The sequence below is a fragment of the Physeter macrocephalus genome, chromosome 9, assembly GCF_002837175.3.
Source record: "Physeter macrocephalus isolate SW-GA chromosome 9, ASM283717v5, whole genome shotgun sequence".
Classification (NCBI taxonomy): Eukaryota; Metazoa; Chordata; class Mammalia; order Artiodactyla; family Physeteridae; genus Physeter; species Physeter macrocephalus.
This window is the reverse complement of record NC_041222.1, coordinates 61,874,816-61,889,798: the sequence shown is the minus strand read 5'-3', so window position 1 is coordinate 61,889,798 and position 14,983 is coordinate 61,874,816. Positions and strand designations below refer to the sequence as shown.

Genomic DNA, 14,983 nt, shown 5'->3' with positions numbered 1-14,983 from the left:
AGACACTAAGTTTATGCTAATTTGTTACAGCAGCAACAGAAAACCAACTGAGCAGGGATACAGGATGGGGCTGAAAATAGGAAGCTTGGTTGAAAGTCTTAAAGAAGCAATGAGACCTTGAAAGACCTTTCCCCATCCTGTGTAGCCAGGGGACAACTTCTCCCACCTGGCAGAAGACTGAGGTTGACCCTTTGAAGAAACTCAATCAGAGTTGGCTGGGACACCTGGCAAAGCTCTGATCAAGTGTGAGCTGCCTTAAAGTCTATAAATTGAATAGAGATCCTGATGCTTGTGCTTCCTGCAATGGAATGGCTGAGTCCCTACTTGATTACCATGGAGTAAAACCCTCTTCTTGAGGGTCCCATTTTAGCAGGAGCTTTGAATTAGCATTTTCGTGTCTCACCCAGCTATTTACAGTTACCAAAGTGGACTAGACATTTTAGAAAGGCCTGTGACATGATAACTAAGCCAGAACAAACAGCAAAGAAGGAACTTGCAGGAAACTGAAACTTCAGGGAGAAGAAGGAAATTTGCAATAAGCATAATAAATATTCTCATTCATTCAAAGATATTTATCAAATGCTTATTATACTAGGCACTCATTTTTTCTAGGAGTTGAACCATAAAGTAGTGAATAAAGCAGAAAAACTCCATGGCTTCATGAAGCTAACAGTGTCTCAGAGAGAGAAGAGATGCTAACAGACCTAAGAAATACAAACAGGAAACAATACATAAAAGAAATGTGCAAAGAACAAGATAGAGCTTTTAAAAATTAAAAATAGAATAAGCTGGGGGACTTCCCTGGTGGTCCAGTGGATAAGACTCAATGCTCCCAAGGCAGGGGGCCCGGGTTCAATCCCTGGTCGGGGAACTAGATCCCCCATGCATGCTGCAACCAGAAGTCCGCATGCCACAACTAAATATCCCACATGCTGCAACTAAGACCCGGAGCGGCCAAAATAAATAAATAAATAAATAATTTTAAAAATAGAATAAGCTGAAATTTTTTAACGCTAGAAGGGTTAAATGATAATGTTGAGAATCTCTCAAGAGATGGTAAATGGAGGAAAAAATATCTTAATTAGAGGATCAGGTAAGGAAGTTCAAAATCAAAGTAACAGAGATACCTAAAAAGGTAGAGATAATGGAGAGAAGAAAATTAATTTTTAAATATATACAAAAGTAATTTTCTCAGATGTATATGAGTTTCTAGAGCAGAAAAAAAATGAATGAGGAAAGATCCACTCCAGGGAACATTATCGTGAAGTTTTAATGATAAAACTAAGGGATGGTTCTAAAATCTTCTGAAAAGAAAAACTAGATCCCATCAGAAAGGACTGGGAATCTGAATGGCATCAGGCTTCTCTACAGCAACAATGAAACATCAAAGACAGGAAAGAAATAAATGCCTTAAAAATTCCAAGGGATGATCATATCTAACCTAAGAATTTACACAAAGCCAGACTTTGAACAGAGTATGGGAGGAGGATAAAGGCATTACAGACACACAAGCATTCAAAATTTCTCCCATGTCCCCTTCTGAGTAAGATACTGGAGGTTGTGCTCCAGTAAGCAGGAAAGTAAACAAGAAAAGAGGATTTAGGAAACAGGGCTCTCAGCACAAACAAAGAGAATACCCAGGATGCCAACCATGCAGCAGGCCCTGACAGCTGTTGGTCCACGTGGCAGCAGGAGGGCACGGGGCTCCAGGACTGACGTTCCCTGAGGGGGAAAACATGAAACTGGTAGATCAACTGATATTCCCTCCATCTGAAAATGCTGAAGGGAAAATGTACAGTTCTAACAGAGTTTGAGGCAAATTAGTATACTCTGCAGCTCAGCTAACTGATGATTATGTTTGCATAATTTCAAGATGTGTTCATTAAAGGATGTGAATATTCATTTATTCAAAATGGCAACACAACCTTATTGAAGGTTGGGGAGATGGTTATGTGGAGATGAGGGTTTCAGGGAGTGGGGGGGTTACCCAAAATGGAAACACAACCTTATTGAAAGGTGGGGGAGAGGGTTATGGGGAGGAGGGTTTCAGGGAGTGGGGGGGGGGGGGTTGGCGAATATTATAGGAGGAAGAACTCTTTTTCTTCCCTAACAGGAATTTAACAGCTAACATTCAAATCAGAAAAATCGAGAGATAGTAAAGCGAACCTACTACTTCGCAAAATTGTGATAAGCACCAGGGGAAAAGATATAAGACACCTGAAACGTTTGAAAATGGTTATTTCCAGGGACCAGGATGCAGGACTTATAAGCCTTGTAGAAATATCTGGAGTATTTGAGTTGCTCATTATATATCACCCGTCTTCCATCTTGATTTTGAACAAATTGAGAAATAAGCCAAAAGGAGCGGCAGGTAGAAGAGAAATGATCACTATTATCACCAATAGTGGCCAGTCTGGGGAGATGGGGAGCGTGACTGAACCCGTGTTGGGCGGGGGGGGGAGGGGGCCCCTCCCCCCACAACACGTGCATACGTTATTTGAGGGGGGTCAGGTGTTGCTGAGCAGAATAGTGTGAGACCCCTGAGCTGGGAAAATGACTAGTGACTCATTCATTTTACTTGTATGAAGTGAATAAAGCAAGTATTTTATTTCAGTATTCAAAACCAAGGATACAGTAGCATATTCCTACCGGCTCAAGGCACACTTCTCTTCTATCCCAATATTTTAACTTTATATTGAAATTCGGAATCAGAGATATAGGTAAAGAGAGAATGTAGTTTAAGGAGGAAGCAGCAGGAGCACAGTGTTTTGAGCTTTTAGAAAGGAGTGCTCCTTGCTTGCCCTCTGAATGGGCTGTCCTGAATTCCTCTTCAGGAATTGCTTCTTCCCCAGCGTATCTCCTTTTTACCAGTATTATTTATCCTTATTTCCTTGCTGACGTGGCTCTGAGAGACTGAGGGACACCCTGGAGGTCACTCGGGAAGTCCCTGCTGGAATCAGGAAGACAGCCAGAGTTCTAGACTGCAGGTTTCTTGATGAAATCGATGGCCTGTGCTCCTGCACTCCTCTGAGCCCTGCCTCAGCACCGCGCCTGCCTCGGCGCCCAGGAGCTCGGAGCTGAGCTGGTGCCGCAAAGAGAAACTCAGTTTTTGTGCTTCCTGATTAAGCCGGGAAAAAAATTCCTGTCTCTAATGTAAAAATAACAGGCATTCATCATTTCTCATCTCCTAAATAGATTAAAAAAAAAAAGAAAGAAAGAAAAAGAAAGAGCAATGATTTGGGTGTGTTGCTTTAAGTGCCATTGCAGAAACCACTGTCAAAAAGCAAAGAAGCCTGTGCTACATTCCTTAACCCCATAGATATTTGTTTCTGCTTTTATGGTTCTCATTGACCTGGAAGGCGAGAGCCACTGGCCAAAAAATGAGCCAAATGCAAAGGAAAACAAAGTCAGCTCAGGGTTGGGAACCTGAGGAGAACATTTTTTAGAGCACACTGGGATTCTATTTTGATATTTACACCTGTGATTTTTAAATAAGCAAAACGGATCCTCTTAGGAAGTAGAGAGTTATGCTAGATTATAGACCAGCTGGTGGTAGACAAAATCCACCGGAATCACCTAAGGATGTAATCCCATCAGGAAAAATGCAACTTACTCTTACTTAGGCAGGGACCAAAAACCTCAGTCATATACAGTGAGGATTAGCAGAAAGAATGGGCTTTGGAGCCAATATTGGGTACAAATGAGAGCTGCTTAGTATTGGGTAAGCTACTTAGCCTCACTGAACCTCAGTTAATTCATCTGTAAAATGGGAATAGTAATAGTGCTAAAACTCATGAGATTGAAAAGAGATAGGTGAAAACTTCTAGTTCATGGTAAGTACATAATATATGTTAGTTCCATTTTTTGCTCCTATTGTCCATCACGATAGGCATTAGTGCTGGTCACCAAATCTTTCCAGTCTTCTCCCAATCACGTAGTGCAACTGAACTTTCTTGCTCCTTTGAAGATAGAAATGGCCATGCTTTTTGCTTTAGCCAGTGAAATGTGAGTAGCCGTAAATGTATCACTCCCAAGCTGAAGCAAGTACAAGATCTGCCATGTGTCTTTTCTTTATGACAGCAACTGGCAGTGTTCTAGATAGTGACCAACTTGGAGACAGGAGTGAGGATGACACAGCAAAATTCACAGAGGACAGGTAATGTGAATGAGAAACAGAAACCTTTGTTGTTTTATGTCACTGTGATTTTCTGAGCTCTTTGTTACTGCAGCATAACCTGTACCCTCCTGACTGACCCACTCTCCTTTAAGGAACTGCATTTGCCACAACTCAGTTCACTCCACAGCCGTGTGCTGAACAGATGTCAAGCCCTGTGCCTGATGCTGGAAAATACATGATACTGATTCTTGTTCTCAAGGAGCTCATAATAAGTGGGGGAGAAGAAGGTCGTTGTCAGAGTCTTTTAAAACTGTCTCCCATTGATTCTAATGTCTAACAAGAGTCAAGGTTGGGAACTACTGCTTTTGTGCACATTGAATCTTTCATATATGTTCTGATTGCCTGCAGATGTTGATAACAGAGAAGCTAGAGATTATACTAGAAAGGAGAAAAAAAAGCACATCAGAAGAGATTGAAAAAAGTAGTTAAACTGACAAAAACCTAAATATGTCATCTTTACCTTTGTTGACCACAACTTCCTGGCTCATTCAGCTTTCTTTCTTCCACTTTCCTCTTATGAAAAGTTGCTAGAATTTTGTTTTCCTTTAGACTAAATGTCAAGTCAAAAGCAATGTAAAGTTGTTTATTATCATAATAACTCTAGAGCCACTTACTTTTGTAAAAAACTCCCAAAGATGTAAAATAAAAAGCCAAAATAACAAATTTCTAATGGTGGAATTGTAGGCACAGTGCCCATTGGGGGTGTCATTTTGGATGGGGGAAAGGGAACCTTCCCAACCCTACCTTAAATCACACCATCCTGTGTTTCTATGTGAAAAGGATACGGGTGCTTAGTAAGTTTTACTAGTATCCCTTTGGCAGTTTTCATTAAGTTTTTTGTTTGTTTGTTTGTTTGGGGGTTTTTTTGTTGTTGTTGTTTTTTGTGGTTTTTTTTGCCATTCCACGAGGCTTGTGGGATCTTAGTTCCCCGACCAGGGATTGAACCTGGGCCCTCAGCACTGAGAGTGTGGAGTCCTAACCATTGGACCACCAGGGAATTCCCTATCTTGTTCGTTCATTTGGAACATACTCCTCTGTTTCTTCATTTTGCTTGACTCTCTGTGTGGTTTCTATGCATTAGATAAAACAGCCACCTCTCCCAGTCTTGAAGGAGTGGCCTTATGTAGATGAACCTCATCATTCAACCCTACCCTAGCTCTTGGTTGCCTGTCAAAGTTTTGTGATTGTCCAAGCAGCTTATTTTACTTTTAGTGGCTCTCAGTAGTTGAGGGTATGCCAAGATCTGTCAGTGTCCCAAAGTGGGGAATCTCAGTCAGCACCTAGATTTAGGCTGATTGAAGCCAAATGCTCAAGTAGCAGCTTTTAAAGAATACAAATATATACAGTCCTATGGGACAACAAGTGTAAGCCCTCTTGGCTACCAGAGCCAGGTGATCCAGGGTTATCCCCTGGGTGACAGACTGGGCACCGGAAGTAAAAACCGGGACACCAGACATGTGTAAAAGATCCCTTCCAAGAGATACTGGTGCTCTGGATCGAGGCAGAGGGAGAGCACAGAGATGGTGTCCATTAGGAAAGAAAGAGAGAAAGAGAGAAAAGAGAGGAAAGAAAGAAAGAAAGGAAGGAAGGAAGAAAGAAAAAGAGGAAAGAAAAGAAAGAGAAAGCAAGCAAGCAAGCAAGCGAGAGGAAGAAAGCCTAGAATTTTAAAAAAAGAAAAAGATGGTGCCCCCAAGGCAGAGGGAGAGCAGAAAAAATGGTTCCCATCAGTCTCTGTCCCCAGAGAGCATCCCAGCAGGCCCCCAAATGTGTGTCAAATCAGATGTCTGTCCCTCAGGCCAACACTCCAAGACAAGAAAATAGGCCTCTCTCAACTCTGTGTTTAGTTCCCTCCTGACTCTGGGTCACCACACTGAGGGTGGGGCTTACAGTAAAATTGTGTCCCAGCCTTTCCGACCCATTGGGTAAGAGTCACTCAGCCAGTTTTTGTTGTTGCTGTTTGTTTTTTCAGAGGACATTGTTCTGTGTGTACACTTGGAGTGTTCGTCGGAGGAGGTGAATGCAGGATCCTCTTATGTCACCATCTTGAACCAGAACCTGATTTCTTTTTCGCTTTGGCAGCTTTATATGAAAAAGTCCTTATTAGCTTAAGTTATGACCCCATACCTTTAAACAGTCACGACTGAATTTTGAAAGGCTCCTCTCCAGAATTACAACAGGAGCCCATCCCATCATTCTTAACTGGTAATTACCAATGACCTCCATAGACTCTATGTTCAAATAAATCATACAGTTAATAGAAGGATAAATATGATGCCAACTCATGTGTATACTTATGCAGATATCTAAAAATAAATAAAGAGTTGGCTCTTTAATAATAATTCATACCCATTGATTACTCTATTTAAATCTCTTAGCAAAGAACTTGATCAAGGCTACTCTGTAATAACTCATCATGTGGTGGTAGTAAATTTTCTCATGAGGCTCCCTTTTTCTTCATGACCAGGCAGTAAGGTGTGTGGACCTGGGAGACCTACAGGTGTTGTTCAGTTTTACTGCTTTCATATCGTGTGACCTAGACAAACGATAGGCCAGCTTTTCTCCATTACTACAATGACAGCAGTTTTAGCCTTCTCAACTGTCATGGCAGTTGACTGCCAAGTTCAGCTGCTAAATCTTCAGTCCAATGTGGATCTCACTGTGCTACTATAGAACTGTGTGTCAAATACTGCTAGTCGCCCACCCAACATTTGTTTCCCCCTTCTGTATTACTAGGAGATCCCTGATTTTCTAAATGCTGATTAATAGCCCAGTTAATAGTCTAACTCCTTTGCAGCTAGACAGCTCCATGTGACCAAGTTGTGACCAATGAAATGTAAGAAAACTTTTGACAGCGTGTCCTTTCCTAAATAAAAAGGCAAAGCCTAGCAAGGAGGCCTTCTGTCTTTCACTCTTCATTTTTTCCCTTCTTCCTGCCTGAAGCACAGATGTGATATCTGAAAGAGGTAAGCATTTTGTGGCTATGAGGATAAAAGTCATACATTAAGGAAGATAGATAAAGGATCTGGGTTCCTTGATGGCATTGTGGAGCTCTGCAAACCCTGGACAGTCTGCTTTCAGACTTCTTTTTATTTTTATTTATTTACAGCTTTTTTTCTTTATTTTGAAATGTGCTTGACAAAAGTTTGAAACAGCAAACTTAGAATAACAAATCATTAAGTTTTAAAATCCTGATAATCATTGCCTAAGGGACGATGTAATCCCAACAATAAAGTTGAATTAGTTCATTACTGAAGAGCCACAGAAAAATACTAGTTTGATTATTTACATTAAAATGTTTTTGACAGTATATTAGAAATCAAGATTTAAATCAGACTTCTTTTTACATGCAAAAAATTAACTCTTATTTGGTTAAATCACTAAGGATGAGTTTCTGTTATACGCAGCCAAGTACAAACCCCGGCCAATACAACCTGCATCTGGGCCTTATTCCCCTTCCCACCAAGTGGAGATTCAGAGTCATCTGTGGGCTCTGGGGGGAGTCAGCTGGATAACAGCTGTAAAGATCCTAGTAGGAAGGGTGTGATTTTAAAAAAAATATATAATTGTTTTCTTTTAAGCAGAATTTTGTATACAAGATCTTCTTAGCCAGATGCATCACTGTATCAGGGAAGATTAGGATTGTTAGACTAGGAAAGCAAAGACAAGGGCAGGGGAGAAGTAAAGGCTAATTGGTTACCCTGAAGTCCAGTTTGTATGGAAAAGGCAGATTAAATGCATGATTGTTTTCTTTTTTCTAAAACAATTTCAAAATAATGAGTTCATTCCTTCTTACCCATCAACAGCGACCATTCGAGTTACTTTAGAATCATTATGAACTTATAGATATAATCATATTTGATACGTTTGAAACAATTGCAATTGTTATCAATTTCTGGTGCTCAGATTGGTCTATCCTTGTCTAGTGGGAGCCTATTTGAATTGATTCCTTAGTCTTCCTGACACAAAAAGTGGTTGATAGCTTCCTTTATTTCTGTAAATATTTATAAATAAAATGATACAATGTCTGGGATTTGCTTTAAAATGATGGCACGGGGAAAGGGGATTTGGATGAAATATGATTGACCGTGAGTTGATAGTTGTTCAAGCTGGGTGATGGCCCCATTGGAGGTTTATTATACTATTCTCTAATATTTGTAAATGTCTGGAATCTTCCAAAATAAAAAATATTTTAAAAGTTCACACTATGACTTCCAGAATAGGACCTTAAATCCTTAGCAAGACAATAGTCTTAAATGCCTGGCTTTGGTGGGAGAAAAAGAGATTTCTAATTTCTCCAGGCTGCTCTTGACTTATCAAGAGGAAGTGTAGAGGCCTGAGTATAGAGTTTTACCAAGAGTCAAAGGTAGTGAGTTTTCCAGATATGACCAACATTCCTCCTAGACCCAGGAAAGCATGAAGAAACCCTCTCTAAGTGGAAAACAAGAGGAGAGTGGAGGGTAAAGAGAGCAGAAAACGTTTGATGAAAGGTTTCTCCTGGTGGGTAGGTACCTCTTGGCAGTTTTGGTGGTGATCGCCGGACCGGGTAAAAGTGGCTTCCCCCAGTAACCCGTCTGCCTTACCTTCGCCCACTCTTTGGCCCAGATTCTTGCCTCCAGTCCCCAACATGCCTGTCTCAGCTTCTTGTGGTGGGGGGATCTTGCTTTCCTGACAGGGCAGGAAAAAGCACTGGGCTTGGAGTCCAGAGGCCAGCATATGAACGCTGTCTATGACTCAAAATGACACTGTGTTGGGTCTCAGTTTCATCACCCACGAAATTAAAGTTCCGACTGCAAGACTAAAGATCCTTTAGTGTCCCAGTCAGCCAAACCAGAGACCTCAGAAACCCTGGGCTTGAACGTACAACCCTGCAGGCCTTCCTGCCTTTTCACTGATCGTCTTTGCTGCCATTACACATTACATGGCCTCCTAAATGTGTGACTGCTGTCAGTTTTTGCAGATAATTGGAGAGGAGGGGCCCAGGAGAGATGACCCTAAAGTTGGCAACACTTTCAGGCTTTGGTAATCAGGCGCGTCACCGACCTGTATGGTTTCTCCTTTCCGTCCTTGCTCGCCTGCAAATCCTGACCCCCGTCCCCACTGCAGAGAAATCTGCGAAGGGACGGCTGCCGGCGTCGCCTCTGCGCCCAGGAGGCGTGGAGCAGAGAGCGCGGGAGCAGAGCGCCCTGCGGCCACGCTCCCCGCGCGGAGGCGAGAGGGAGGGGCCGGAGGGGGCCCGAGAGCACCAGAGGCGGCGCGCGGGGCTCGCGGCGGCTCAGTCTCCTCCCCAGCCCAGCCCCGGACGGCGAGAGCGGCGGCGAGTGCGAGCCGCAGCCCGGGCCTCGGAGCGAGGAGGCGGAGGGCCGGAGAGAGCGGAGGACCGGAGCGGCGGGCCGCGCTCGGGCCCCCGCCGTGTGCGCGTCCTCCTGGCGGATCCCGGTAAGTGCGGGCGGTCGAGCCCCGGCCAGCCGCCAGGCTTGCTGGCCGCAGTGGTCGTTGTCCCCGGATCCCGGTTGCGCGCATCCCGCTGCAGGCTCACAGGTAGCTCCGCGGTGGACGTCGTGCCCCAGGCCCCGAAAGGAGTTAGCCAACTCTCTCCGCTCCCGGGCGGGGTTTCCGAGCCCCGACTTCTCCCACCCCAACCGCCCCTGCTTCCGGCTCGGGGTAGGGGGCGCGGGGCAGGGCCTGCAGTCGGGGAAGGCGCAAAGAGGGGCGCTCTCCTTCCCCACCTACTCACCAACGATTCGGGAAGATGCCGGCCAAGCCCCTCCTCAAACTGCATCCCAGCCTCTGGCTCGCTAGTGGGGCGTCTGTCCTTTAGTTTTATTCTCCTACGAACCCACCAGGGAAAGTTTGGGACCACACACGGCAAAGTTGGGGCGCGGCTGGGGGTGCACTTCGCCGGCGGAGCGGTGGGTTTTGCAGGTCGAGCCCGGCTCAGGCTGGAGCCGATAGCGCACCCTGGGAGTTGAGTCTGTCCCTGACGTTTGCCCCGGCCCAGCATTGTGACAATCCCCTGAGCGCAGTGAGTCGCTTAATCGTTCACGCTAAGCATAGACATCTGTCAGGCCAGCCGGGAATCTCTGTGCTGGGTTAGGTTTATCTCAGGGGTAACAGCATCTCAGCCTGGTTTGATTTGGGCTCCCTCTGCAAACCTGAGTTCCAGCTAATCTCAATGTGTCACTGGTGTGTGTTTAATTAGCTTATTTTACACCTGAGATGATCTCAGCCAATGCCTCTAAAATGAAATCGTTGATACAAGAAAAAACCAAAACCCCCAAACAAAACTGTTTTTTAAGGAAAATTAAAAAGGGGAACCTTCAGAATATCAGCTGTCATGTGTGGATATTTTACCCTTCTCTGTGGAGACAGAATGAAAACTGCTTGGGCATCTAACCTACTAGAGAGTCAGTGTCGGGGCTATTTTTGGCAGATTTTGTGGACAGAGGTATCACTGCAACTTGCACATTGTTTATGAAATACACATTTGATGTCTTGAAATAGCCTACTTGTTAGAAGTTGCTTGATTTGCTAAGTTGTCTATTTTAAATACGACTAAAGATTGTTTTTTAAAATAAGCTTTAGCTGAATACAGTGTCTAGATATTTAGGGAAGACAGTTTGTTCATGTCATCAGAACATTCTTTTGTAAACTTAAATTTTTAAAGGGCTACTTTTCTGCATTTGCTATAGGAGGGGCTTTCCATGAAAATTAGTATCCTGAGATCTTTATGTGTGCAGGAAAAGAGTGCTGTCTCCTCCAACACTCAGCCCTTTCCAAGTGATCGATTAATCAGAAAAGTGTGCCTGCAACTGGAATTATATAACTGGACCAAAAGAAAAGACAGTGGTTTTGGTTGTCAAATACGTAGATAATTCTAAAGGAAGTGATACCTTTTTTAGCCCTGGGAGGTTATTTGTTACATGAGTTAAGGTGGGATAAACATAGATTTCCATCTACATCTATAAAATTTTTGTATTTAACAGACACAAATACATAGTCTACGTCTAACATTGGATTTACCAAAATGTTTGTCTTTGTACATACACTATCATAAGTGCCTAGTACGTGTCACGTCCTACTCTTAATGCTTCATGTATTTTAACTCATCCTCAAAGCAGCACTTGGTGGTAGGTGCTGTAATTGTCCTAATTTTTGATATGGGGAAACTGAGGCCCAGAAGAATTAAGGAACTTAACCCAAGGTCACATGGCTATAGGATAGGATTTTTTCATATCTGCCAAGTTGTTTTGTAAAAAAGACATGATTTTACGATTCACATATCCTTGTTTTTATTTTTATTTAAGCATAAATGTTGAAAATATTTCATGTGAAGCCTAAGAATCCCTGATTGTGGAAGCACCCCACAAGCACTGTTAACTGTAAAGTGAGGAAAAGTATGAAAGAACCATCTGGTTGAGTGTACAATTCGAAGACCACCACATCCACCAGAAGACCCAGGATGGATCTGCACCAAAGCACCACCACCATCTCTTTCCTTGAGAAATGGTGTTCAGATAAGTCACTGACTGGCTGCAGGAGACGTTATAATGTCAGAAAAAAACTGAAGTTGATTCGAATCTTAGGCCTTTTCATGGGCCTGGTAGCCATTAGCACTGTTCCGTTTTCAATCAGTGCCTTTTCTGAGACAGAGACACAGAGCACAGGAGAGGCCAGTGGTGCAAGTGGCCCCAGGGTAGCACATGATTACCGTCAAAGAACTCTCTTAGATTTAAATGACAAGATTCGAGATTATACTCCACAGCCACCTGTTTCTCAGGAAGGCAAATCTGAGAATAGTACAGATCATGCCCAAGGAGACTACCCAAGAGACATCTTTTCCCTCGAGCAGAGAAGAAAAGGTGCCATCATTCTCCATGTCATTGGAATGATCTACATGTTCATAGCCTTAGCCATTGTCTGCGATGAGTTCTTTGTTCCCTCTTTGACTGTCATCACTGAAAAACTGGGCATCTCTGATGATGTGGCTGGAGCCACCTTTATGGCTGCCGGGGGCTCAGCCCCAGAACTTTTCACATCTCTCATAGGGGTATTTATCGCTCACAGCAATGTTGGCATTGGCACAATCGTGGGCTCAGCGGTGTTCAATATCCTCTTTGTCATTGGCATGTGTGCTCTGTTTTCCAGAGAAATCTTAAACCTGACATGGTGGCCACTCTTTCGGGATGTGTCCTTCTACATCATTGACTTGATTATGCTGATCATATTTTTCCTGGATAACTTTATCATGTGGTGGGAAAGCTTGCTTCTCTTAACAGCTTACTTTGGCTATGTGGTTTTCATGAAATTCAACGTCCAAGTAGAAAGATGGGTGAAGCAAATGATAAACCGCAACAAAGTCGTCAAGGTGACAGCACCAGAGGCCCAAGCAAAGGTTGGTGGTGGTGGTTGTTTATTTAATGTCTTCTTGACCATAGCTCTGAACTGTTATGTTTTTGAGATCTGCCACTTTTTAAATGGGATGGTGTTTGGGGCTATAATGGATAGCAGGGTGCTTTATGCATTTCTTTGACAGCCAGACCAACATGACAGTGGGAAAAATAATTTGGGGGGTATTCTGGGGAATGTCTACTAAGTTCTCAAACTACTTGCCTCAGAGTAAAACATTTGTAAATATAGGTTACATAAGCTTCTCAGAGCAGGCTCAGCAGTTATTTGTCTCTTATTTTCTTATTTTTGTGAGCCGTTTTATTTTCATGGGAAAGTGTGTGTGTGTGCCTTGCATGTTGCAGGACTTTTTCTATTTAAATGAACATGTGACAGTTATCAAGAACCATCTCTTTAAAGGTGCTTAGGGAAGAAAGTTTGTTTGTGTCAGCAGAGCTGGACCTTTAAGTCAGCAGCCTAGGGCCTAGCAGGACTGGTCGTTAGAATGGGTCATGGCCATTCTTCTTGATCCACACAATAGTGCTTTAGACCACTCGACCAGGCACCGATCGGGATATGTGAAAGAGTCAGTGGCAAGCCATGCTGCCTGCCTCTGTAGCTCAAGGGCCCATTTTGCACGCCGTAATAAACATGACCCAAAATATTTTTTATGGTAGGATTTGAGGGAGTTTTAATGACATTTTAGTGACCATCCTACCACTTAGGTAGCCAGCAAGTTGGTAAAGAGCTTAGAAGAAATTGATCTGCAAAAATATAGATTAATTATTAAAAATAATCCATGGGCCACGTCAATAAAATTTTCTGTTAAGTAGAGTAATGCAGTTCTGATCTATATCCTAACATTGGAATGTCGTCTCGGAATGTGATTTTAAACAGTAAAACAAAATACATATGCAGACCTTTCATACTTGCATCTGGGGAAATTCTCATGTATGCAAAAAACAGATGTTGAGTGGAGAGTGAGATGTTTTGTCCAGAATGAAGAAAAAAATGATATTAATTTAGCATAATTCCTTTATGTTCAAGTTTGATGACCATCCATCATTTTTGTAGCAGCCGTGAAATAGAAGCAAAGCACAGACAAAAAAACCACTAGTAATATTTTTATTTATTCCATGCAAAAAAGAAATGTTTTATCCTGTATTTTTTCTAATGTATCACTCAGTGTATGGTTGTTTGTTAGAAACTGTAGTAAAAAAATAAAATCATGGCAAGCATTCAGATGTGATAATGAGTCTGTATCCTTGAGGGCATAAGACAGGGTCATCACTGGAGCTCTGTCCCTGATCTAATTTTGTAGCCCAAAGGATGATCCCTCGAGCCATCTCCTCAAGACTGACTATAAGTTTGAGTGGTTTGCATTAGTCATCTATGTGTGTATTCCAATTAGAATGCTGAACAGTTGCCAAGGGAAAGGCCTGGTTTTTAGAGGCAAGGGAATGATTTGGTGTCTTATAAATATCCTGGGCCCATCAAAGATAAAAAGTCTTTTTGAGAACTCAGTACTTTTTCGTTTTGTTATGCCGCAGTGGAACTTCATTAACTTAGGCACAGACTCGGCTGAAGGTTATGTTGGCAACGTGTATGAAAAAGGAATTTGCAGAGCAGTCCAATGGTGTATTGAAGATTGCAGGGGGATTTTATCTTCTAATAGGGAGGAAGGAGGTGGTTTTGTGCATTTAGTAATAACTTTTTAAATATGGTTTACAGATGGCTTTTAATAAATTATAAGTCACTCATTAAATCAGCTCTTGCAGGATTTTTACCTACTATATTAGGTGACTGTCATGTCATTTTAATGTTAATTTAAAAGTCAATAACTTAGACTGGCATTCCTTAAAGTTGTTACTCATATCCATAATTTTTGCTATGCTTAATATTGTGCATTTTTAAAATTTTGGAATTCTGGATTTACCTAATTAAAAAAGAAAGCAAATTATATTCATGACTATATCTCCTATTTCTGATTTACCTCCAAAATATGTTCATTGTATTATTTTCCTTTGAGCACCAAATAGCTTTAGTTTATTCCACTTAATCATTATTATTTATTTTGTCATTCAGTAACTAGATTGAAGTATAAATTATCATGGGACCAGAATTTTTTAACATAGCAAAGTCTTGTTCGGTATGCTGGAACACAGATATTTTTAGGTGGAACAGTACATAATGATGTGTGATTTCCTTTAGGAAATCTTACCTTGCCAATTTCACTTTTGAATAATTGTTGGAAAAAAATGTTTTCAGCAGTTGGTCTTTATCAGATGTCTGACTTCAGAATCTTATGGAGATTTTGCTCTCTAAGCACTGAACATAAGGTGTCTCAAGGAGGGATGAGTCTTTGAGCTTGGCTGTCTTGTTCTCTGATCTGCAAAGTCCATTTCTGGCTGTATACTCCAC

At 42.2% G+C, this 14,983-nt stretch overlaps 1 protein-coding gene across 3 annotated transcripts in view; it reads left to right on the top strand.

Annotated features, from left to right (window-relative positions):
* The first annotated feature begins 11,574 nt into the window (after positions 1-11,574).
* The window catches only part of SLC24A2 (solute carrier family 24 member 2), a 253,195-nt gene continuing 249,786 nt past the window's right edge, over positions 11,575-14,983 (top strand). Inside the window, exon 1 of one of the 3 annotated variants that reach the window (XM_024126763.2) lies at positions 11,575-12,569. In XM_024126763.2, the coding sequence (XP_023982531.1) occupies positions 11,637-12,569 (933 nt within the window). In that variant the 5' untranslated portion in view covers positions 11,575-11,636. The remainder of the gene's footprint in view (positions 12,570-14,983) is intronic. The other 2 variants (XM_055087221.1, XM_024126764.1) reach the window with 2 other exon arrangements.